The sequence below is a fragment of the Raphanus sativus genome, chromosome 5 (assembly GCF_000801105.2).
Source record: "Raphanus sativus cultivar WK10039 chromosome 5, ASM80110v3, whole genome shotgun sequence".
In the NCBI taxonomy this organism is placed as follows: domain Eukaryota; kingdom Viridiplantae; phylum Streptophyta; class Magnoliopsida; order Brassicales; family Brassicaceae; genus Raphanus; species Raphanus sativus.
Window position 1 is genome coordinate 38,175,037 of NC_079515.1, and position 24,638 is coordinate 38,199,674.

Here is a 24,638-nt window from a genome sequence, read left to right on the forward strand (position 1 = left end):
ATTTCACTTTTTCCAAAATTCTTATTATTATAAACACAAGATAATCTAGGAAAAGTTCTTCACAATTTCATGCTATTAAATTTGTGTTCACTCTCCAGATGAGATAAAAGAAAAATATGCTAGTGTTAGCAAAAAGATGTGTCGGTTACTTAGTTATGGGTTACCATATTATCAACAAATATTTTAGTTTGTATTTGTGAGAGAGAAAGAAGAAGAACCACTTATAAAAAAAACAACTGGTTCTCTGGTTTGTTAATTAAATCAAAAGTGATGGTTAATGGATATTTGGTAAAGTGTAATATTCTAATCTAAATGTTACTAGTTACGGTAAAAAAACGTAAACCATATGAGCTGTGATAAACAAATTAGTTGGAAACTCACCTTGTCTATATTTACTCTAGTTGAGGAGTGATCCAAGAAGAACACCACGTGGGGGTCTAACTCATAGACACACTTTCATGAGTCTTATTATTAGGAAACTTCCTCATGAATAAAATTTAAAAGAAAATAAAAAAAAAGGGAGCGCATGATTGATAGAAAGAGATGAACAACATGCAGCGTGATACCATTTAGATATTTACTTCTCAATCATCTCTCAACAACCTTTTGAAGTGACACATTACATTGCCTTTCTTCTTCTTGTCTCTTCAGATCTGAATCTCCTCTTTCCTCTCTTTCTCTTTCTCTCCAATGGCGTAGCCCGTAAGCAAACTCTCTAATCCCCTCCCCACCAGTAACAATGAACAGTAATCTCAGAGAGTCTCTTACCGGTGGGAGGAATACTCGGGCGACTGCGACCTCACAGTTTCGCAGAGGCAATTCTCAAAACGGCTTCTCTAGAGATTCCGATGAGAATCTGGATCTTTTCTCTAAGATCCGTCGCTCTTTCCCCTTGTCTTCCTCCGACCATTTACCCGACGGTTCGTTTTCCTTTTTTAGAAACTTCGAAATTTCCAAAAATATAATATTCATATTTGTTGTTCCGTTTGTAGAGATGAAAACGTAGTTTAATGACTTCGTGTGGATCCTATACATATACGACTTATTAAAGATTTTAACTAATTTTTATTTATACAAATTTAGGGACCTAAAATATGGAACTGTCTTCGTCTCCTAGATTCGATCTCTATTGCTTTCTCTATTACAGTTATTTGAAGAGACAGCAGCTGTCTTTAAAAAAAAAAAAGAAGAGTATATACTTTTCGGACCAGTGAAATAATTGTTGGATCTTTGTTTTACTCCAGTGTCTACAAAACTCGGGAGGCTCTCGATCGGATCCAAACCAGCTCCTAAAGGCAAAGGTGGTGATGATCTCTTGTCATCAGCTGAAGTAGGCAAAAATGATTATGACTGGTTTGTATCTTCTTCCCAATCTCTTGTCAGTGACTTGCTTTTTGCATATCTCTCTGTATGCTTTAATGTTTTGGTACCTGCACTTAGAGTGTTGATTTTTTTTTTTTTTTTTTTTTGCTTTTGGGAGTGTTAAAAATCTTATTGGTAACATTAAACTTTTTTTGCTCTATAGGCTTCTTACTCCTCCTGGCACACCTCTTGGAAACGATTCTCATTCATCTTTGGCACCTCCTAAGATTACATCTTCCGCTAGAGCCAGTTCTGCTTCAAAGACATCAAGGGTATGAACCAAACCGCCTTTCTACCATTATAAGTTTTCTTCTAGACTTTCTTGAAATAGAAACTACATTGCCTTATTCATATATACGAGTATACTCTCTTTTTTTTTTCCTTTGTTCCTTTTACAGCTTTCGGTTTCACAGTCAGAGAGTAGTTACCATCCCTCACGTCCAACTAGAAGTAGCTCACTGACTCGCCCATCCATTTCTAACTCAGGCCGTTCGTCATCTTCCATCCTGAACACTAGCTCAGCTTCAGTCTCATCCTACATCAGACCTTCATCCCCTAGCTCCCGTTCCTCATCTTCAGCTAGAACTCCCACTCCCACTCGGACTACTTCCCTATCACGTGCCTCAACTCCATCAAGAATCCGTCCAGTGTCATCCACTTCATCTCTGGACAAGGCCAGACCTTCCCTAAGCACAAGACCATCTACTCCTACTTCAAGAACACAGCATACATCGAACTCACCAAACATAGTTGCTTCTAGACCAAACTCTCGTCCTTCAACCCCTACGCGTCGAAGCCAATCCACCTCCGCAACAAATGGTTGTACCGCACCTTCACTGTCTAGGCCAAGCTCTCCTGGACCACCTAGAGTCCGAACCACCACCACCACCACCACACAACAGCCAATTGTGTTACCGGACTTCTCTCTTGACACACCACCTAATCTCAGAACAACTCTCCCGGGGAGACCAGTATCAGCTGGCAGGTCTAGGCCAGCCGCAGCAAAGGCAAGTCCTGAACCCAAAGGTCCCATCACAAGAAGGAACTCATCTCAGGTTGTGACGAGAGGAAGACTCATAGCAGAGACACAAGGAAAAGGCCGTTTGAGTGGTAGTAACGGACAGCAACATAACGCAGATGCACCAGAGCCCAGAAGGGTTTCAAACGTTTCAGATGTAACTTCACGGAGAACTCTGAAGACTTCTTCAACTGTGACGACGGACAATAATAACAACGGTCTTGGGAGGTCATTCTCAAAAAATTCACTTGATATGGCCATTAAGCACATGGTACGTTTATGCTTGGTGGTTATAGACCAATGCTTCACCAGCATATGCTCATGTGCATTTAAAATCTTTTAACATGCTGTTAATATCTCCTCATCCTTGATGATGTGTATAGGACATAAGAAACGGGAAGAGTAACGGTTGCGCACTATCAAGCACGTCATTATTCCCTCAGAGCATCAGACAAGCCTCGTCCAAGATCCAGCCAATCCGTTCAGTGAATAGCCAATCGGATTCTGTCAGCAGCAACAGCGCAGAGAACGGGAATGAAAGAAACGAGGGAAGAAGACTGATGGGGAAGTTGAGTGACAGGGACTTGTATGAGAGCTCAAGGTATGACGCGTTGTTGCTGAAAGAAGACGTGAAGAACACAAATTGGTTGCACAGCATCGACGATAGGTCGTCCGAACATGGGCTTATGTTTGATAATGGAGGATTCGAGCTGCTTCCTGAGCCTTTTGGTCCACTATAACACACACACACCACAAGTAAACAATTTCTTTCTAAAGCCACTTCTCTTTTTTTTTTCTACACAATTTGTTTGCTTGTGGAAAGAGACAGGATATAAAGGCTCTAGTGGTTTGTAACTTTGTGGTTCTTGAGTGGGAGGAGACATCAACTTGTGTCTTCTTTTGGAACTTGTCATGTAAAGGATCTTCATTCTTAAAGGAAATTAAACAATTAGAATGTGAAAGAGGAAAGAAAGGTATCTCACATGGCTAACATGAGTCAAAGACGTAGGAGCTAAGTTAATAATGAGTGACAGCAAAGCTCAACCTACAATGCTAGTAGTTTTTTTCTTCTTCTTCTTTTTCTTTCTAGAAACTGACTTTCATTGATGACATGAAGTATTATTTAAGATAAACTTTCAATCTTGTTTTCAGTGCTACTTCTGTACCATACATATCCTCTCATTAATGTCACATTCCAAACTCCTTCCCTTTCAGAGTCCATCATTAGTAATATCTTTGCCCAAATTAAACTATACTAGTACAAACTTATCAAATAAAACTAGCTCACTTTGCAATATACTCCTCCCATTCCACTAAAATTGTAATTTTACAGATTTTACACATTTTAAAACCAATTGCAATTCTTAAAATAACTTTAATTTAATACATAATTATTTAAAGAAAATTATTATATATAGTAGTTATCTTAATTAATATGGGTAAAATGAGTAAAAAGAAATATAAAATTGCATTGAACACACAAAACTATAATCTTTGTGAAACAATACAAATCTAAAACGAGTAACTTTTAATGTCCCTGTGGTAGCACAACTGGGCTTAAGGTTGTGGGCTTTGAACTTTGGGCTTAATGGAAAATCTGAGAAAAGATGGGCTTCTCAACGGAGCTTCTGACCGGATCAGAAGCTTCGAGAATTTTATGATTCGACTACTCTTTACACGCTATTAGAAGGAACCTCTCGGTTTCAGATCCAATTCAACAGCTTTCGACTTTAGGGTTTTCTGATCTGATCACTTGTTTTGGGTAGTAACCTCCGTCCTCGCTTTCTGATCTTGTTGTGTTATATAAAAGTTTCTTGCTTTAAGGTTTTGTCTGTAATATCAGTTTGTGTCGGCTTTGTCCCCTTGTTACAGGGTTCGTGTCTGAGCAGCACATGGCGTCGAAGAGGATTTTGAAAGAGCTTAAGGATTTGCAGAAGGATCCTCCTTCTAACTGCAGCGCAGGTATATATATATATATCCTCACCAAAGATCGATACTTTCTCTTTACTTTGAATGTAAGCTAGTTAAGGGTATTGATAAAAATCACTACTTTGTTTTTATCCATCAAAGTTTTGCTTTTGAATTTTGGTTAGTAAAGCTTTGATTTTTGGTTAGTAACTTTGATTGATATCGCCTTAAGAAGTATCCTTTTGTAGCTCTTAATATGTCTTTGTTGATGTGGTTGTGAGGTCTTAGTTTGATGAAGAGATTTTGAGTCTTGATGCAACGGTTTTTTATTCTTGTGCTAGGGCCTGTGGCTGAGGATATGTTCCATTGGCAAGCAACTATCATGGGACCTCCTGACAGTCCCTATGCTGGAGGAGTTTTTTTGGTTTCCATTCACTTCCCTCCTGATTATCCCTTCAAGCCACCAAAGGTTTTTTTTTCTTCTATTTTTTTTTATTGTCATCAAGGTACTTGTTAGTGATCTAATGAAAGTGTATCTGGTGTTGTAGGTGTCTTTCAAGACTAGGGTGTACCACCCAAACATCAACAGCAACGGAAGCATTTGCCTTGATATCCTGAAAGAGCAATGGAGTCCTGCTCTCACCATATCCAAGGTTTGAGCTTTTTCTATCTCTATTACCTTGTTTAATACAAAGAAGACTGTTTCAGCCGGTTCTGTTTGTTAATGCGAGTGATTATTATTGCTCTGTGGGAATCAGGTTCTGCTGTCGATTTGCTCGTTGCTGACTGACCCGAACCCAGATGATCCACTTGTGCCAGAGATTGCTCACATGTACAAGACTGATAAGTCCAAGTACGAGTCAACCGCACGAAGCTGGACACAGAAGTACGCCATGGGATGAATAATAAAAGACTCAGGAAGTGGTGGGGTCGAAGACAGAGCAAAATCATAACGTTATCTCAGCATCTAGAAATATAAAATGCATGTGTGTTGGCTTTTACTAAACGCTATTATGTGTCCATAATCCAGCAAACTTATATGCTCTTACTCTCCTCTAATAATCAGCTATTTTTACTTTGGTTTAAGTTTATTACACAAGTCTTTGATCAAAAAAATAAAAAAATTCATTACAAGTCTGACTAGGAGATCTCGTCCAACTAGTGTCCTGTCTAATTAATAATTGCATTGACCAATAAAGTGAAGATAGAGAGAGAGAGAGAGGAGGGTAAAACTGTAATTATGAAGAGGGGGAAGGGGCATTGGGTCTGACGCGGTCAATAGTAATGTGAGGGAGAGCGTCTTCTCCAATCAACGACTACTCTAATTTGGTAGCGTCCTTTTTACGACGTCGTTTCATCCTTTTTCATACTTCATTCTTCTCTCTCTCCCCCAAAACGCAATTCTCTCTCTTGTCTCTCTTTCAATTCTCTGTCAAAAAATCTTCAACCTTTATAGCCTCTGATCATATCCAATCTCCAAAAGGTCTCCTTTGTTGCCGTTTTCAGATTCTCTTGGTACGTTTATTCTACGTTTCCATATGGAAACGCCTCACTCTTTTCAAATTTTCATTTTTTTTACGGTTTTGCGAAATTCGATGAACTTAAAAGGTTTCCTCTTCTTTTTTTATGACAAGGATTCAAGGAATTGCAATAAAACAAAAACAAAAAGACTCTGTGTTTCAGACAAATCGATCTTCCAGATGGGAAGCTGTGTCTCTAAGGTACGTTACGAAACCCTTTGTTCGTTTGTTTTGTTTTTTTTTTCCCTTGATTCTTGTCGCATAATTTTTATTTTATTTTCATTTGTTGTTTATTATGCGATGGTACGTAGGGAAAAGACGAAGATGATTCAATCCATAACGTTGATTTTACCGGTGGAAACGTTCATCTCATCACAACTAAAGAAAGCTGGGATGAGAAAATAGCCGAAGCTGGCCGTGATGGCAAAATCGTAATTTCCCCCTCTTCATAGTCCTATGGGAGTGTTGTTTTGTGTTTTATTCTAAATCTCATAATGTACTCTTAAACAGGTGATTGCAAACTTCAGCGCGACTTGGTGTGGGCCTTGTAAGGTCGTGGCACCGTTTTTCGTCGAGCTCTCTGAGAAACATCCTTCTATCATGTTCCTTCTTGTTGATGTTGATGAACTCGCCGTAAGTCCCCTTCAACCATCATCGCATAGCTTCTCTTCTTTTAAATGATATACTTCAACTAAATCTCGAATTTTTTTTTGTTTTTATTTTGTGATCAGGATTTTAGCTCATCATGGGACATAAAGGCAACACCAACCTTCTTTTTTCTTAAGAATGGACAGCAGATAGGCAAGCTTGTCGGAGCGAACAAGCCTGAGCTACAGAAGAAGGTTACTTCCATCGTCGACTCTGGACCTGAAAGTCCACAACGGCCTTGAAGAGGCGCACCCTTGTGTGTTCCCTTCTTCACGGTGGAAAAAATGTTTTGAAAAAGTCTCTGTGTTCTGATCAATGGATGTAAAATTGCGAAAGATGTCATGAATCTTACCTCAGATATTATAAACTTTGTAACGTCTCTATCTAAAGGTCAATGTTAGTTGCTCTGGTTCTGGTTCAATAGTTAAATCATTTCTTCTCCATCCTAACAATTCCTTAACCATTTCTTAACAAAATCTCACAAAATCAAATATTAAATAGGTTTCATGTTTCAGGCTCTTGCACGGTTGCACGTATATTCCTAACTAGATCGTTTAAAAAAGAACATTTTTTAATAAGGTAAAAACCAATAACCATCCTTAGAAAGAAGTGACCAGTATGTCGTTTGAAAATGCTATATATAGGTTTGGTTCATGCCCTGATTTTTACATGCTAGTTCAGTTCGCAGTGGGTTTTTAGCTAGTAACAAAACATAACGAACGTTTTCACATTTGGTCGATACTATAAACCATTTGATAGTCGTATGTTGGAGTGTAGATGTAAGAAAGATTATATTTTTGGTCTGATATCATAGCATGTTGATAATTTTTATTAGAACTTTGAAGAAAATAGACGTGAAGATACATCAACTGATCAGCATAGTTACTACCAAGCCATATGTTTTAAGTTCTTGAAGTAATAGTAGTAGTAGTAGCTTCCTTTAGGATCTTCTGCTTATCTCAATTGATACTGTAAAAAGAAAGATATAAGTGGTTGAGATTATTGTTTTCATGTCCTAATATATAAATCATTTTACGGACGTGTTTTTTTTACCTGTCGCAGTTGGTGGAAGGGCTGATCCTGAAAGGGAGATTAACACCACACTTAGCAGGCAAAGACAGAGCATTGTTGAGGTTGCTAGACGAGTAAGAGGCTCCTCCAATCGCATTTTTGATGCAACGGCACACGCTCCGACGGTCCACAGAGGTTTGAGCCTGACTGTTGAGCGTTCTGACACCGCTGCAGCAGTTAGCTGGTGGGACTTTTCCGCCTTGCATCACGTAGGAGAGGCAAGGGTAAAGATCACTAACCACGTTGTTGCAAGTCACGGCTGCTTCACCATGGTGAAAAGCAAGAAGTAGGAACAAGGCTAGTATGAAGAGAGATCTCATGTTATTATCTGGTTTTTGGTTGTGTGTTTTTGGTATTTGGGTTAAAAGAATTGGGAGGTTATATATAGAGATGGCAAGATTTTTGGGAGTTGGTAGTTGAGGAGGAGTGATTGCTAGGATAGGAATTGGTTGAGGATGAATTTAATGTCTACCTTCGACCCATTAAGATCCAACCCTCCTGATTTCAGTTGCATTGAATATAACAATTCTTTTGTAGATTTTGTGTTATCACTACACTGTAGTTGTGAAACTCGAGAAAGTATGGCAGATGGATCATGGATTGTAAAAGTACGATAGATTACTTTGTAATAAAAATGATTAGCCAAGAATCTGTGACAGAAAATTCATCAGTAGTCAATTGTTAATTCTTGAATTTAATTCATACAAACATAGAAGAATCGTACCTTTCATGTATTAAATTTAATGTTCAGTATGTAATCAGTTTGAAATGCTGATATGAGCCATCATCACAGGGATTGAGTCTGAGCCTGACCACCCAGTTTTAATTATGGCCTAATTAGAATTGATCGTGTATTTTTTTGATTAGAAATAGTCTTGTCGTAATATTTAAATAGATAACGCAATATTTGATAATGGACGGTGGATTTTGATTTATGAGTTAGATCGCAGTGCATTAAACTCCAGAGAAAGAGAGTGTGGAGGTTGGTTCGTTAGAGAAATTTAAGATAGCACAAAGATGGAGGTGCACCTTTCTATGAGCTGTGGCACGTATTGAATGATTTGCGTAGAAACACCGTTTTGTTTGGATTGCAACAAACACTATCTATTACCTTACATAGTGGTCCCAAAACTCGCAAGGCTCTAGCCATGTTCGATTCAGCGGATATTTAACCAAAACCTGATTCAGAAGAAATGTACCATTACATTAATCCTAACCCCGCCTTCTACAAAACTTGTATATGTAAATAATCAAGTAGACAAAACAATGTATTCTTTATTTTTTACCTCTACGGAAATTCAAAGGTGAAAGTTACTCAGACTCTCTCTGTGAAGCAAGATGGAGCAATTTGCGAAAGAATTGAGGAGGGTACATTGGCGGCTGCTCTGCTAATGCCTATTAAGTTTCCAAGCACAAAACAAAACGAAAAACGTATCAATGTGATCATGAGAGTTTCAATCAATTACAGGATTGAAAAAATAATATATGAATGCAGAAGCCTCACCTGTTGAATTAATACAGTGGAAGGAGTCATTCCGGGAACTGTGTTCACCTCTATAACCAGCACCTGCACAACTTAATCCATGAGAACCAGAAAATTGATTTTGGATTGAAATATTAGAGTGTACCTCTCCTGTTTCAACGTGCACAAAAGCATCGATCCGTGAAAATCCCTCTAGCCCAAGAGTTTCTGCAATCAGCTCAATGCCTTTTTTGCATCTTTCCAAAGCGTCCATACTGAAAAACCACACAACTCATCAGGTATACATACATATTTTACCTTTATTAAAAATTCAAAGATTTGTAACAAACCTCATGATTGTTGGTGGAGGTGGAGTAAGGTTTATGCCAGTGCCGCCTAAGAAGAGATAGATTATATATGACATTTGTTAAGACTAATAATCTCATAAAAATAAGTGAAGTAGCAAAGAAAGACGAGTGGGAGTACCTTGGAACTTCTCCTCGAGTGATAATATATCACCACTTTCTTTTACAGTAAGACTAGGATTAAGTGAACGCATTGAACCACGCTTTCCGATTACTCCCACCGTTATCTCTACCCACCGCGTTGTACCTTTCCAAGAAAGCTGCTGTTTAGCTTTGGATGAAACTATGATTTCATCGGTCTCAACAAATGGTTCGAAAATCAAGAACTCTGGAGTAGAGTTTGGCATCTCAATCATTCCATGTGTCTACAAACAAGTGGATGTAGCGACTATCAGTGAAGAAAGCCTTATGGTTGTTGTACTAAGAGAATGAGTATTATTTTATTTTTTTTACCTTAGACAAAGTGTTTGGAGGAATCCTTGGTAGACAATCTTTTAAAGCTTGTACATATACAGCAAGGTCTTCAGAGGAACTGTACATATACAAATGCTTAAAAACTGAAAACTAGAATCTTGAATATGAATGGCAAAAGGCTTTTGCATACGAATTACCATAGTCTTGCAACACCAGTAGAGCATCCATCCCTTGCTGGCTTAACACAGAATGTCAGACACCGAAGCTTGGTGATCAATCCATCCCAAATGTTTGAGATGGTTTCATGCATTATATCCTCTGTTCTCTTAACATCTTTGATTATGGTATGAACTCCAAACTCTGAAAGCTGTTGATTGAAAGAAACCCAAAAGAAATGAAATTTGTTCGACTAAACTGAAATATTACTCGTATCTTTCAACATATTGACTTGTAACCGTTCGTACATGACTAAGAGCCTGAGATGTCATAACCTTGTCCATGCAAGTTCTTGAAGCTAGTACGCCTGGACCTTTTTTTTAAACAGAGAGAAGGAATTATAAAACAAACAGATGGACACATTTTATGTGGAAAACTGAAGAGAAACCGTATGTGCTGTACCATAAGTTGCAACGAACCTGTGTAAGCAACTCCTTCATCCTCCAGTACGGCTTGCAGCGTACCATCTTCCCCAATTCCTCCATGCACTGTCACATTGCATTTGAAAATTATAATTTCAGAAACACTGAATATAAAGATGTAGTAACTAAAGGTGAGTCAATACAGAATGAAATCATTGTCTTAACAGAGAAGTGCTTCCGGAGGGTATCAACATTGCTTCAACAAAAGTGTATCACCCTCCTCAAATTTTGTTTTTGTTCTTGCCATTTGGCCAATAGGCCTTTTTTACTTAATTTGTTGATAGCATTTTGCTCATTCTATTATATTTGCTAATGTTAATACATAGTAAGAGACACTGCAGTCCCTCGGTTTTAACGACCTGCAATGAAGACGGTTGCCTGAGCTTCGCTGGCAAGCTTGATCCACTCTCTCAACGAAAATCTCATTGGCAGTTCGTCTGCTATATCAAACCCTCCAAACCAGCTTTCATTCTTCAAACCATCCATAAGATCGTCCATCACTTGCTTTTGCAGTAGAGATGTAAACAGAGCCCGATCAGGCTCGATTGCTTCCAAGCATTCCGCTAGAATTTCCTCAGCAGTGTGCCTTAACACAACAGAGTAGCTGAGAGGAAACAAACAATTATTGATGTGGACGGATAAGGCAATAACTTGAGGAAAGTTTAAATAGTTTCATGCATGCATGTAAAATGCGATTATGTGTTGGTCATCAATGCGGTATTGTATATGAGGTCAACGCAGTTGTATGATCTATCTGTAGATAACTACTGTAATTTTATATTTACTTGGAGTCCGTGAATGTACTTACGGTAATATCCATACTTCTCTGTTATCCAAATCAGATCCTTTGCCCGGAAATGTACCAGATGAGTTGCTAAATAATGGGGAAAGCAAGCAGGGAGTTACTTTGAGCTGCACAAAAAAAAAACAAGATCACCAGAGTCAGGGATAATGTTGTTGTGCCTGCGATTTAACTTATAGATTACAGGTTAACGACAATGCCAACTGGAATTAATAATGACACAATGGTGTATTGTTTTCAGCTTACATCAACAAATCTTTGCAGATTCATCCAAACATTTGTACCACTCATGACAGAGACCTGCCGCTCCGAAGTGTCTCCTCCAAATATTACAAACACTTTCTGGACGTCCCCAGAGGCTTCCAGGGTTGTTGAACCTCGAAGCAAATGATTAAACTCATAATTATGCCAAGTAAGATGGGGAAGTCTTGAGCTAGCTCGGTGGAGGATGGTTCGCAAGATGTTTGAATGAGAAAACCCAACCTGAATTTCAAGAACTAATTATCTAAATAGAACCAAGTCATGCATGCTCGAATAACTTGACCTAGGCATGCATGAGAGAAAGTATGAATGAATGAACAATACACTGCAGCTTAAGTTTCTATCAAGACAGCCTTTGACTGTACTTAGGAGATGGGAAGAAATAGGTTACGTTCACAAAATATGAGAAGACAAATCGAACATAGTAGGGGACAGTTGGAAGCACATCGTTAACATAACCATTAACGTTACACCTATCTTTAGTTACCTTAGAAGCCTGCTGGAAGAGAAAGCTATTTTGCTCCATGCCACTTATCTGTAAATGTATCCGAGTGCTACTATAAGAACAATGCAGGGTATAATAGCGGCTTCAGGTACATTATAAAGCCAAAAAGTTGCAATAGCCTAACCAGATTGATGTCTGTGAATATAATATCCCCTGACTTGCGTCCTCTAGATGTTTCATTTGAAGCTGGTGATATATTTGAAGTAGGAGCCAAATACCATCCATCAATGCGAGCAAAGTCGCGAAGACCTAGTTTTTTAAATAGAAGAGATGCCTCTTCACGGATACTTTTGATAACATGGATAGGGAAACGAGGTGGAGTGTGATAGGTGACCTGTTTATTTTTAGTAAACAAACTTTGAGAGGAAATAAAGGTACTAAATTTTGGAACTCAACATGCTGAGAAACCAATTAATTACGCTAAGAAAAAGAATGTTTGGCATTTTTAAATACATATTTAAGAGCATGGAAGACATCAAAGTGTTCCAGACACGCCTTTCATAACGGGTATGAAAATTGCAAAAACTGTGTTTCTTTCAGTACCTGTTGTGTCGGCAGATACTTCCTCCGATAGTCGAAGATGGCGTCTTCCTCCGGATCACGACTGCCATGGGACTGAAGTTGCACCTGACCAGATAAGAATTTGGATATGTAAGATGGTAAACATGATTCATGCAAAAGGGGTAAAAAGACATCTGGCACAAGCTCCGAACCCGTGAAACTTAGAAAACAACTGAAAATGTGATTACCTCAGAGGGCAACAGCACAACAGGACGAGAATCAGAACCAGAACCCACATCAAGGACGATGGCAGTGAACTCATGTCCATCTTCAATAAACACCTCAACAACAACCCTATCATCGATTCCCTGTAAGACAGCAGAAGAAAATAAGCAAACTTGCCGTAAAGATATCCCAGAAATAAAATATTTTCTTTCTTCCACTTCCAAGTTTTTATCGAGAGATAGTCCACGCTCCAAAACAACGGATACCTCTAGAATAAGTTCAACAGCCTTCTTGATTGAATCCTTTACGCCGAAAGCAACCTTAACACCAATGCTTGACCCTGCTCTAGCTGGTTTTACCTTAAACAAAGAGACGTGTAGAGAAAAAGACATAACAAATGAAGAGGAAATGGAGTCTCCGGGCAACACTGTCTATGACTAGTCTGAGAAAAAGCTGGATGCTTACCACGACTTTTCCCACCTCAAGGTCCAGCCGGTTATCTGTAAACCATTGTGCTATTTCACTTTCGTCTACTCCAGTTCCCTATTAATAAGAAAGATATCACTAGCAATAAATACGAGTAGAATTGTCTATGCATAATTACGGTAGAAACTGAATGCAGGCAAAGAGACAATACACTACCTGCACCAAGTAGTTTGGTACTGACATGAACCCATGTTTTTTAAGCTCCAGAGAAGCTTCATACTGGAATTAGTTGACTGAGAAGAGTCAGTACTCAAGCTGTAGATGAATTATCGGTTGATCAAAATATTACTATTTACCTTGTCAAAGGCACGACGGCATTCACTAGATCCGGTCCCAACAAATGGAATGTTGTGACTCTCCAACAGCTCCTGCATAGTAGTATTAATCATATTTGGTTTAGGTTTCTGTAACATTTAAGTAGGACAACCAAAATTTGCAAAAACAAAAAAGGGAACCTGAATGCCCCCATCTTCACCAAATCGACCATGAATAACAGGAAAGACAATGTCCACAGCGGAAACAAGATGCTCAGCCAAGTCTGATAATGAAGAGAATCCCTGTGCAAGACTATACACACCACCGAAAACAAACGTTGTAGCAGCAGCAGCAGCAGCAGCTAACTGTATAGTGTATTCCAATGAACGAGTCTCAGAATCACTATATACCTCACCTCTCGAGCTTAAAATCAAAATCTGCGGGAGTATTCGAGTACAGCTGAAATTCATTTACACAAGAAGAAGGGAATTAAAAGATGGATTACAGTTCAGAAACATTGTGGAAATGTTTTTGCAAGGCAGTAGCAAAAACCTGAGCGGAGGAAATTGCGAAAGCCTTGAGATGAGCATCTATGTAATAGCAGCTCACGCTTATACCGTTACCCTGACGATGATGATGACAATCCGAAACGAGAAGGTTATGATTTAAAAAAAAAAAAAATCGAAAGTTAGAGAGAGAACCTGAATGTGATCGAGAACTGATCGAGCAGAGTTGAGAGAAATCCCGCGCTCCGCCGAAGGTCCTCCGCAGATGAGTCCAACTCTCAGATTCTTCTCCTCTTCTTCTCCGTCCACGACGACCGACTTCGACACGGTTCGTATCGCTCTGGAGGCAAGGCGTCTCTTCTTCGTAGTGAAAATCCTCTCGCTCTTTGAGTTCTTCTGATTCAGCTTCAGTGTCTTTGCTGATAATAATCGAGTAACATCGTCTCCTCTTCCTACGCCGTTACTCATCGACAAGCTGACGCCGATCGCCATGGACGACGCCATCTCGAAAGAGATATTTCTCCAAAAGGAAGCTTTGGTTTTCGAAAACAAAACATACGCCAATGAAAAAGATCGTTACTCGTAAGGTGGGTGGAGGTGTTAAAATGGGCCTGAAGCCCATGTACATGAACGGATCTGGTATAAAAGTGTTAGCCCATCATCTGTTTATAAGTCGGTTTTCCCTTCACTACTTATTAAATAAAAATAGGGAAAATCGCATTTTAAACCGTAAGGGTGTCACATTCTAGCACTTTAAACACTGAAGTTTTTTCACTAGCACTTTAAACTTTGAAAGTGCCATTTTTCGCATAACAAACCTCCAACGAAGTTTACTTGTTCTTCAAGACAAATAAGTGACTGGTACTGTTCATTTGATGATGAGGTGTCAGTTTTTTTTTAAATAATAAAATATAGAAAATCGAAAAATCAAAAAAATGGAAAAAAATCAAAAAATCTAAAAAATTAAAATTTCAAAACTAAAAATATAACAATTTTTTTTAAAAAAATATGTTAGTTTTAAATAAAATAGATTTTTTCTTATATATATTAGGTTTTGGTGTGAGTGAAACTTCTTAGATAAGAGACATGTTATGAATATTGTGTGATGTCTATTATGGAATGTTCTAGATTTACTTGATTCCTAAGTTTACTTGCTCACCAAGTTGTACTTGGTCTCCAAGCTATTGTATACCTATATAAAGGATACATTACTCAATGAATAAGATACACCAATTCCTATCTTCTCTTCTCTTCTCTTCTTTATTTACAACACGTTATCAGCACGAGACTCTAAACCCTAGCTAAAATCCAGCGAGCACAAAATCCCTAATTTCAGCCGCAACTTTAAACCGTCATATCTCTCTAACCGTAAGGATCCAGACGACGAGTAATATATCAAATTGAAGCTCTTGACGAGACAAATCCAGCGCCGCAGACCACGCATCAATCCGACTCCAGACGCGCCGTCACCTCCCAGTGCAAGCCGCGCTGTCAAAGATCATCCAAAACCCTAATAGCCGCCAACTCCTTATCTCTCTTAATTTTGATTTCTATTGTTCTTAGATCTCATACTAATCCAACTTTGAAACTTTCATTGTTGATTATTTAAGGTTTCTAAAAGAGGAACCAAGGAGAAAAGATCGGCAAAGATTAAGGTAAGATCTCAAGAACCCTAATCTTTACTTGTGGTTCAAGCAATTCAGATTTCAAACTTCTCTTCATCTAAATTCCGATTTAAAAAAATTTGTGATTTGATTTGGTTGATTTTAGTTCTTGTTTATTTTAAAATCAAAACCCTAAATCCTTAATAGTTTTACATGACTTTAGTTTTGTATGGACAACAAGTGATACCCCTTTAAGGATGACACGCTATATGTCCAAACAAAATTTAAGGTCAATGTTTAACCTAAACCCTAAAATATAAAGCATGTGATTACATGACTTTCGTTTTGTATGGACAACAAGTGATACCCCTTTAAGGATGACACGCTATATGTCCAAACAAAACATAAGTTTAATGTTTTCCACATCTTTTGGTCGATGATGCACACCATAGTGTGGCTAGACCATGATTTTTCTTTTAAGTCAATGATGCATACCATTAGGTATGACTAGACCATATGAAGTAAAGGTCGATGATACGTACTCTTAAGTACGATTAGACCATAAAATAAAATCAATGGTCGATGATGTTCACCCTCAGGTGCAACTAGATTTTTCACCCGTGATTCACGGTGATCATCCACGATGATCCGCGTTGATCTATGATTCATGATGATCCGCGATGATCTACGATGATCAGTGATCCAAGGTGATCCACGGTGATCCTCGATGATCCACAGTGATCCACAATCACCGGTGATGGATGATGCGCACCACAGTGCAGCTAAATCACGATCTGTTTTATTTGGTCGAGGAAGTGTACCGAATGGTACTACTAGACCATTAAACCGCATGGGGCGATGTAGCATACCATATGGTATGGCTAGACCATGCACTCGTCCATCCCACTATTTTCAAGGGATTTATAAATCAAATAAGTTGATTAAGTGATGGATGAGTTATGAGAAAGTAAATTTCTAAAGAGAATGCAAACTGGCCGTATGGCCCTCTTATTTGTTTGCTGGCAATGTGATTTAATTATGTAATAGCCGAATGACATTGGTCACACAAGCCATATGGCTTTATTGTTTACATACTGGCCGATTGCCTTTTATTTCTTGGATAGCCAATGGCATCAGAAATTGTATGTACTAACACAAATCATTTTGATATGATTCAGATGTCGAGACTCCATCACTCGGATTACCCAGCCCTTGATCTCAATGGAGACAATTACCTTGATTGGGCAATGAACACTTCAGCTGATTTAAAGTCTAAAGGACTTGGGAAGTGTATCAAATACAGCAATGATACCCTTGCATATGAAAGGCGTAGAGCTGTTTTGATAATGAGAAAGCATCTCGTGAAGGATCTGTATGATGAGTGCAGTTACATCAACGATCCTTACGATCTCTGGTCGAGATTGAACACCATGTTCTTGGAGCCATTACTAGATGAGTCCATGAAAGAATGGAAGGCTCTGAGGTTCCAGGATTATGAATCCGTGGATGACTATCACTTTGATCTTATGAGAATCACCTATAGTCTTAAACTATGTGGTGAAGTGATAACAAACTATGACTTGTTAAGCAAGACTCGTGACACGATCCATTCAAAGGAAGTGTTGTTATCACAGAAGGCTAAAGGTTTCACAACCTATTACGACCTTCTCTCATACCTTTCAGCTCTTGAGGAAAAGAAGCAGAAAAGGAAAGTCAACCTCGACAAACTCGACTATGTTATGGAGATAAGTGCCGAGTATCAATGTGAGATGATATACGGTGATGCTGAAGAAGCTAAGAAAAGAAAATTCGGGTGGACTCATATAGATGATGAGATTGGTTTATTCATTGAATAGAGAACCAAATGTGAGCCACGTCCAAGATGTTATTATGGACTGGCCGGCTATTGTTTAAGCCTTTTGACATTCTGATTTCATACTTATGATTTGGTGTTTTCTTTTAAATATAATTTGTCATTCAAATTTCATAGCATTAATAAAAGTTTTTCTTTTATCTTGATTGATTTGCTTGAAAAATATTTTTGATTGACAAATGAGAATGAAAACTCGAGAAGAGTATGTCTAGACCACCACGCCTAAGGCATGGCCTTAAGAGGCATGAAATTTATCACCTAAGACCCATTGAGAGAGACCCAAAATCCCCACTGGCCGTGGACAAGGATACCACAATAACCGTGGTTGTAGATCCAATCATGGTCGAGGAGGGAGTAAAGGTCGAAATGGCATTACAAGCCACATCAAAATGGTTTCAATAATAAACCAATGGGCAAAGTAAAGAAAAAGGAAATGTTCCTTTAGCTAATGAAAATCGCCAAAGGCATACATATAAAAGAGGTCGAGACTACATTCTCCCTACTGATCTAATACTATGCTAAGGATCAGTGTGATAAGGCATAAAAGCCTAGGTAACCAGTAAGGCTCACCAACGAATTTATACACTTTATGGCATGACCGGATTAGCCATCCTGGTCTAAACTTGATTAATAAGGCACAAAGAGTTATCCCATAAGATCTCACGTTGTGAAACATGTACACAAGGAAAATTCAGTAGGCTTCATTGTTCCAAGCAACATGAAAGTGTATAATCTGATCATGAGGGTAGTGAGGACAAAACCCCGTGATCATGACCAGACCACAAATTCGTGTAACATGGTCTAAAACCATGCTGGCCGTCCAAGCATTACGTTTAAGTGAGGACAAACAAACGTATTTTATAGCATGTTCATGAGGGGGAGAATAAACACTCCGTATGGTCCATGACCATACTATAAAACCCGAACATGATAAGTCTGGCCAAAGGCCATAAGACATTATAGCTTGGCCGTATAAGGCATAACCTATAAGGTTGAGACTTCAAAAGTCTATAAGCTTGGGTACACCACAAGAATACATGTATGAAAGATAAGATACATCAGGCCATATAAAGTGAGCATAGATATTCCCGTCTAAAGATGATAAAGGGTCATAATCCAGATATAGACCATCCTAAGAGTCTATGAATAAACCACCACATACCTATGTGCCATCTAGGATGGAATACCTCATCTAAGGATGAGATGAAAATCGGGAATATATGTTGGATAAGAGAACATGATCTTTCTCCCACGAATTCAGTGAGACCATGAGCCAAACAAAGGTGATCATATTGTGGCCAAGGTACACGGATTACATACAAGATGAATCCGACTATCCAACATCATGGAGAAAGCTATAAGCTGGTAAATAGAAAGTGAAAGTGGAATGGTTTTAACCATCCAAGTCTTGGCAAAGATCCTCGGACCAGATATATATGTACTGGACGTCCATAAACAAAGAAAGAATGATAGCCAGACAGACCCGAAAGAATGACTAAGTCATACCAGCTTAGCACCACTATATAAATGTCCTAGTAGAGACATAATCAAGTTGCTGTAAAAGTCTATACAAGATAGACCAGAATGTTCCATATATAATGAACCACGAATAGAAAAGTTAAGGTGCTCATAATGATAGATTCGGGTTCATGAAAGAGAAACTATACTAGACAATGAGATAAGACCGGCCGGTCCTAAGGTACAGGTATCATACAATGTAGCCTTGCAAACTACAAAGTATTCAATGATCCTGATAATAATAAAATCTCAATCGATTGTATCATGTCTAGAACGCGATAGAACGCGATGGAACATTATATAAGGTGTCGACACATACACACACTCATAAGTGATAAAGAGAAAGCACTTGAGCATAAGAGATATGCGAGGATCACTAACCCACGTAAGAGTACTCATAGAATGAGACGTGGAGTTAAACCCAAAGAATGTATGAGATGGGCGTATTGGCCAAATACATAAGTGAGACGCCATCTAACCAGTGAACAGATGAGTCTTGTGAGGAAAAGAAAATCGTGAGCAGTAGAACATGAAAGTACAGACAAGTGGTCGTACATGTTGCTACATAAAGCATTCAATGGAATGGCTTGATCACACAAGGATACTCACAGGGACTAAGGAACAAGGAAATAAATTCCTAATGTGGTGAATGCTACTACCCAATATCGAAATCTGGACATCTAAGAAAGATGTAGTAGACATTGGATATCTCACTGGATATAAAGGTAATATAAGATACCTTGAAAGATGAGAAAGAAGTTCTCATAGAACAACATCGTTCCTGCGTTGTTCATGGACTAAAATGCAGCTGCATGCGTGTATGTACACACGATATGATAAGACTAAGTGATGCTTAGTAGAAAGTTCTATAAGAACGTTTCTGATCAGTCCATATAGTAGTCAATATATTCCTTGTGTTTATACTTAAAGAAAGGATGATTAAGATGATTGATTCTTGGAAAGGCTATGAAGAGACTACGATGATCTATAGTAGAGATCATTAGCCGTATATGAATGTTGGGATCTATGATCCAACGTACCAAGAATAGATTGATCAAATGGTCTGAGAATCCATCGGATTCACGACCAAAGGGAACCATACCGACTAGGATCATGTCCGACCTAGTTCGACCTTAATCATCATTGGTCCCGACCAATCCATCCCGTCCAGCTTGTTCCGACCAGTTCCTCTAGGTCTTAAATCCGACCTAAACCATCCAAGTGAGAGGAACGTCCTATTGACCAAAAAGTGGCTTAGTTTTGATTAAACTTCAAACTATAACACAATAGCCACTTCATGAACAGACCGTGGACATATACTAAAAGTTCATAAAGAGTTTTGGTCAAAGGATATGAATAAGATATATAGTGGACAAGAACATAATCCGGATGGATTATGGATGATGTCATGATCCGGACAGATCATGGACATACAAAGACATTCATGGTCGAATTTATCTAAGAGAGATAAACTATATGATCCGAATGGACCATGAATATCATGAAAGCATTTTGTTGATGCAGGTTACCAGTCCGATCCACACAGTGCTAAGTCCCAAACCGGCTATGTTTTCACATATGGAGGCACGACCATTTCATGGAGATCAGTCAAGCAGACTATATCAGCCACATCATCCAATCACTCGGATATATTGGCGATCCATGAAGCAAGCAGAGAGTATGTCTGATTGAGACTCATGACACACCATATTCGGACAGTATGTGGGATCACGGATGGTAAAGACGAGCCGACCGTTCTTTACGAAGACAATGCGGCCTGCATAGCTCAGCTCAAAGATGGTTACATCAAGGGTGACAAGACTAAGCATGTTCTCCCCAAGTTCTTCTTCACCCACGATCTTCAGAAAGAAGGAGAGGTCAAGGTACTCTAAGTCAGATCCAGCGAGAACTCAGCCGACCTCTTCACTTAGGCATTACCAACATGCACGCTCAGGAAGCTTATGCAGCAGATTGGTATGCGATCACTGAGAAGCCTTCAGTGATGTTCACTTCAGGGGAAGTAATGCGGCTGTACTCTTTTTCCTATCCATGGCTTCCCGTTTTTACCACATTGGGTTTTTGGGTTTACCATGGAAAGGTTTTAACGAGGCAGTATTCCAAACGCATTACAAACTCTAGACGGTTATGGCATTACAATCTCGGTTTTTAACGAGATAGCATCTTACACGCATAATGGACATCAAGGGGAAGTGTTATGAATATTGTGTGATGTCTATTATGGAATGTTCTAGATTTACTTGATTCCTAAGTTTACTTGCTCACCAAGTTGTACTTGGTCTCCAAGCTATTGTATACCTATATAAAGGATACATTACTCAATGAATAAGATACACCAATTCCTATCTTCTATTCTCTTCTCTTCTTTATTTACAACAAGACATACCTTTTAAAAATATAGAAAAGAAAAACACTATTATTATTATGTTATGTAAATTTTACATATTTGTTAAGAGATCTATTGGTATTATTTATAAAAAAATTTAGAAAATTTAAGTTGTTTAAAAAAAATTAATTTATTAGTGAAGTTTAAATTAACATATTTAAAAGAAATTGTTTTATTTTCAGTTTGAAATTTTAAATTTAATTTTTGAAATTTTAATTTTTATGTTTTAGAAACTTTAGATTTTTTTTGAACTTCCAACTTTTTAGAATTTGTTTTGGAATTTTTCGAATTTTTTCTGCATTTTATTATTTTTTATTATTTTTATCATTAAAAAATAAAAAACTGACACCTCATCACAAGATGAACAGTACCGGTCACCTATTTGGCTTGGAGGTTTGTTATGCTAAAAATGTCACTTACAAAGTTTATAGTGCTAGTGAAAAAATTTCAGTGTTTAAAGTGTTAGAAAGTAACACTCTGAGGATTTAAAATGCGATTTTTCCAATAAAAATATATTGGAAGAGAAGCAAATCAAGCTGCTGATAAGTTAGCAACTCAAAGAGTTCAAATCATGTCTTATATCGATTTCATTATTATGTTCCATGTATAATAACTAATCTTCTTCATGAAGATTATGTTAACTCTTTCTATTATTAATAAAAATCAGACGTTATTAAAAAAAATATACACGCCTATTTACTGATAAAATTTTAAAAAATATTTCCTAAAAAAAATTATAATTAAATAATTTTGAAGATAATTTTATGTAATAAATTTTACATTTTTGATATTTTTAGTTATCTTTAGGACATAATAGATTTTTCTAATTTTTATTATGATATGATGACTTAAATATTTAAAATTATTTTCTAATATTAATTTTTATTTTATTATACTTATTATTTTAATTTTCCTAAAACAAAAAATATAATAAAAATAAAATAAATAAATAAGTTATTTTAGCAACAATAAAATTATAAAATAAATTAGTTATTTTAGCAATAAATGATTCATGTATTTACTGATCATGGAAGAAAAAAAACTGAAGCAATTTTAAGTGTGCTTAATTTGGTTCAAACGAGACTAGAAGGAATTTGCACCATTCCTATGAGTGTTATTGTCTTGAAGAGCCAACAACACGTACAATGATCATAGTTGAATGCATACAGACACCAAAAGAACACACGTGCACGAATATTCATTCCTCAGACAGTAACACCAAGAACCTTCACTACATGACATCCTGGAGGGAGAGTAAGCACATGATCATGTGCTTACTCTCCCTCCAGGATGTCATGTAGTGAAGGTTCTTGGTGTTACTGTCTGAGGAATGAATATTATAGGCATGGGCATAAAATCCGGAACCCGAAATCCGAACCGAACCCGAACCGAAAAACCCGACCCGTTATCCGACCCGAAATGTAAAAATACCCGAACGGGTTTTGTAGGGTGGTATAAAAAATATCCGAACCCGAAGTGTTATTAACCGAACCCGAACGGGTAACCCGAAAAACCCGAAACTAATAGTTAATATAAATATTTTGAAATATATATATAAGTATTTTAGTTATTAAATTTAATATTCGTGGTAATATGATATATAATAATAAATATTAACAATGTTAACAATATTAAAAATATTTTAAGTACACAATTAGTTATAAATAAGTAATTTATAATTTGTTCATTGGAATAACAAGTATACTCTCTATAATATAATGTATATTGTTTACAAATAATGTTTGTTTTCATGCTTGATTTAACATTTTATTGTTATTTTAGCAATTTTATGTATGATAGATTAATTTTTATTAATTTAGTTGTTTTTCTTTAAGTTTTTGTTTTTTTTACTTTGGTTATATCCGAACCGAACCGATATAACCCGAACCCGAAAGATATATGGTTACTTTATGGGTTTTAGGATGCAATATAATTTTTAACCGAACCCGAAGTGTTATTATCCGAACCCGACCCGTACTAATGAAATTTTACTATGGGACCTAGGAGCGTAAACCCGAAAACCCGAAAATCCGAAAAACCCGACCCGAACGCCAACGGGTACCCGAACGCCCAGGCCTAATCAAACCACTCAACTTTCCCCCAAATTTCACAACCGTTGTTGCGCCTTTCAAGTGAAATCTCCGCACACCAAATCATCTTCTTAGGTGAGAAACGATTATAAAAAGACAAATGTTGGTGCCACAAAACCGCCATCTTTCCTCCATAATCAGCCAATCTAACACGAGCTTCACAAGTGATCTCAGGAAGTCCTGTCAAGCCCTTCAACTTTCTCCACCTTCCCCATTTAGTGTCAAACCATCTGAACACTCCCCTCGAAGCAGAGTACAGTACTTTGTCTATCTCGCAATAAGCAAATCCATATAACAATCCATCCTCGATCTGCCCAGTCCCCATCTACCTTTCTTATGATCGTAAGCAACCACCTCTTGTTTAGCCACCACGTGTAAGTATCCGTCAACAGATGTGGTTTTTTTGTGGAATCCGTCTCTTAACCGGATGGCTACAGGATCCCAAGTTCGAGTTTGCGTGTCGAACACTTGTAACGAATTCTCGGAATCTCTGGAACGACCTGCTACATATATCTTTCGATCAATGACGGTAGCGGAAACTGAAGGGAGCTCAACGCGCAAGCTTGGAGCCTCGCTCCATGTGTGAGACCGGCAATCTAGTACCGAGACCGGTCCGCTATTAATGTTGTAGATATTATGACCGACCGACACGAGACCTTTAAAGGACGCACGAGGAGAGTTTGGTATTGGGACTTTAGCCAAAACATAAGATGACAATGACTTGGTTAGGGTTTGGTCAGGTTTCCGGCATAGGGTGTACCAGGAAGGTCCCTGGCCGGAAGAGAATCGTATGCACACGTAGAGACAATTATCGGTCTGGTCGGAGAGTGAGCGGACCTTGTAAAGCTCCGGTGAAATAAGGAGAGACCGAAAGCTTTTGGAGACGAGGGAGAGAGACGGGTAGTACAACGTTGAGATGCGGGCGAAGCAGCTCAATAGCAAATCATCGGGTAGTGACGGATTCGGCGGTTGCTCCTTCTTTTCACTACTTCTCTTTTCCGGGAACGACATTGACGGGATCAAAAAAATAATATGGCAGCTGATCAAACTACCTCTATATCACGGCCTATGGTTGTTTTATGAATTTCCATTCTTTTACTTTATAGTATTAAAACTTTCCATTCTTTTAGATCTTTCAGTGACCGCTTCGAAATAAAACGAAAAAAAAAATGGCGCAGACCAACCGTAAATGAATAGCCTGA

The 24,638-nt window shown here is 38.0% G+C and overlaps 7 protein-coding genes across 13 annotated transcripts; 4 read left to right on the top strand and 3 right to left on the bottom strand.

Annotated features, from left to right (window-relative positions):
- Positions 1-516: 516 nt before the first annotated feature.
- Positions 517-3,531, top strand: LOC108805086 (uncharacterized). Its single transcript, XM_018577043.2, has 5 exons — positions 517-920; positions 1,245-1,353; positions 1,526-1,634; positions 1,761-2,651; positions 2,764-3,531. The coding sequence occupies exons 1-5, from the start codon at positions 740-742 to the stop codon at positions 3,118-3,120; spliced, it is 1,647 nt and encodes a 548-aa protein (XP_018432545.1). The 5' UTR covers positions 517-739; the 3' UTR covers positions 3,121-3,531.
- A 465-nt stretch (positions 3,532-3,996) lies between these two features.
- On the top strand, positions 3,997-5,379 carry LOC108861774 (ubiquitin-conjugating enzyme E2 11). The gene is made up of 5 exons (XM_018635726.2): positions 3,997-4,142; positions 4,253-4,342; positions 4,630-4,757; positions 4,837-4,941; positions 5,047-5,379. The coding sequence occupies exons 2-5, from the start codon at positions 4,273-4,275 to the stop codon at positions 5,188-5,190; spliced, it is 447 nt and encodes a 148-aa protein (XP_018491228.1). The 5' UTR covers positions 3,997-4,142; positions 4,253-4,272; the 3' UTR covers positions 5,191-5,379.
- Positions 5,380-5,572: 193 nt separating this feature from the next.
- On the top strand, positions 5,573-6,877 carry LOC108861775 (thioredoxin H9-like). The gene is made up of 5 exons (XM_018635728.2): positions 5,573-5,803; positions 5,923-6,009; positions 6,120-6,239; positions 6,319-6,441; positions 6,540-6,877. The coding sequence occupies exons 2-5, from the start codon at positions 5,989-5,991 to the stop codon at positions 6,696-6,698; spliced, it is 423 nt and encodes a 140-aa protein (XP_018491230.1). The 5' UTR covers positions 5,573-5,803; positions 5,923-5,988; the 3' UTR covers positions 6,699-6,877.
- A 390-nt stretch (positions 6,878-7,267) lies between these two features.
- LOC108862472 (non-specific lipid-transfer protein 6-like) lies at positions 7,268-7,949 on the bottom strand. Its single transcript, XM_018636610.2, has 2 exons — positions 7,510-7,949; positions 7,268-7,425 (listed from the first exon to the last, which is right to left on the bottom strand). Exons 1-2 carry the CDS (start codon positions 7,845-7,847, stop codon positions 7,416-7,418), a joined length of 348 nt encoding a protein of 115 aa, XP_018492112.1. The 5' UTR covers positions 7,848-7,949; the 3' UTR covers positions 7,268-7,415.
- A 90-nt stretch (positions 7,950-8,039) lies between these two features.
- On the bottom strand, positions 8,040-14,505 carry LOC108861773 (uncharacterized). Of its 7 annotated transcripts, XR_008946483.1 has the most exons (27): positions 14,143-14,504; positions 13,994-14,065; positions 13,857-13,900; positions 13,642-13,753; positions 13,483-13,554; positions 13,343-13,405; positions 13,166-13,243; positions 12,967-13,059; positions 12,724-12,843; positions 12,518-12,601; positions 12,099-12,308; positions 11,957-12,004; positions 11,455-11,691; positions 11,215-11,318; positions 10,766-11,010; positions 10,404-10,472; positions 10,233-10,297; positions 9,966-10,135; positions 9,808-9,886; positions 9,476-9,719; positions 9,340-9,385; positions 9,156-9,264; positions 9,032-9,094; positions 8,814-8,922; positions 8,557-8,706; positions 8,252-8,360; positions 8,040-8,177 (listed from the first exon to the last, which is right to left on the bottom strand). XR_008946483.1 is itself a non-coding variant. In XM_018635725.2 (25 exons), exons 1-24 carry the CDS (start codon positions 14,449-14,451, stop codon positions 8,839-8,841), a joined length of 2,820 nt encoding a protein of 939 aa, XP_018491227.1. In that variant the 5' UTR covers positions 14,452-14,504; the 3' UTR covers positions 8,432-8,706; positions 8,814-8,838. The 7 variants fall into 7 exon arrangements, 2 of the variants coding, with proteins under 2 accessions (XP_018491227.1, XP_056867302.1); XR_001950900.1 differs by lacking the exon at positions 8,040-8,177 and having other exon boundaries at positions 8,195-8,335; XR_001950899.1 differs by lacking the exon at positions 8,040-8,177 and having other exon boundaries at positions 8,195-8,360.
- Positions 14,506-15,187: 682 nt separating this feature from the next.
- On the top strand, positions 15,188-17,570 carry LOC130512738 (uncharacterized). The gene is made up of 2 exons (XM_057011014.1): positions 15,188-15,602; positions 16,730-17,570. The coding sequence occupies exon 2, from the start codon at positions 16,730-16,732 to the stop codon at positions 17,405-17,407; it is 678 nt and encodes a 225-aa protein (XP_056866994.1). The 5' UTR covers positions 15,188-15,602; the 3' UTR covers positions 17,408-17,570.
- Positions 17,571-22,689: 5,119 nt separating this feature from the next.
- Positions 22,690-24,577, bottom strand: LOC108858955 (F-box/kelch-repeat protein At5g51250-like). The gene is given in 2 exon segments (XM_018632798.2): positions 22,690-23,739; positions 23,742-24,577. Coding segments are annotated over 2 exon segments (1,023 nt in total). The 5' UTR covers positions 24,448-24,577; the 3' UTR covers positions 22,690-23,422.
- Positions 24,578-24,638: the final 61 nt, after the last annotated feature.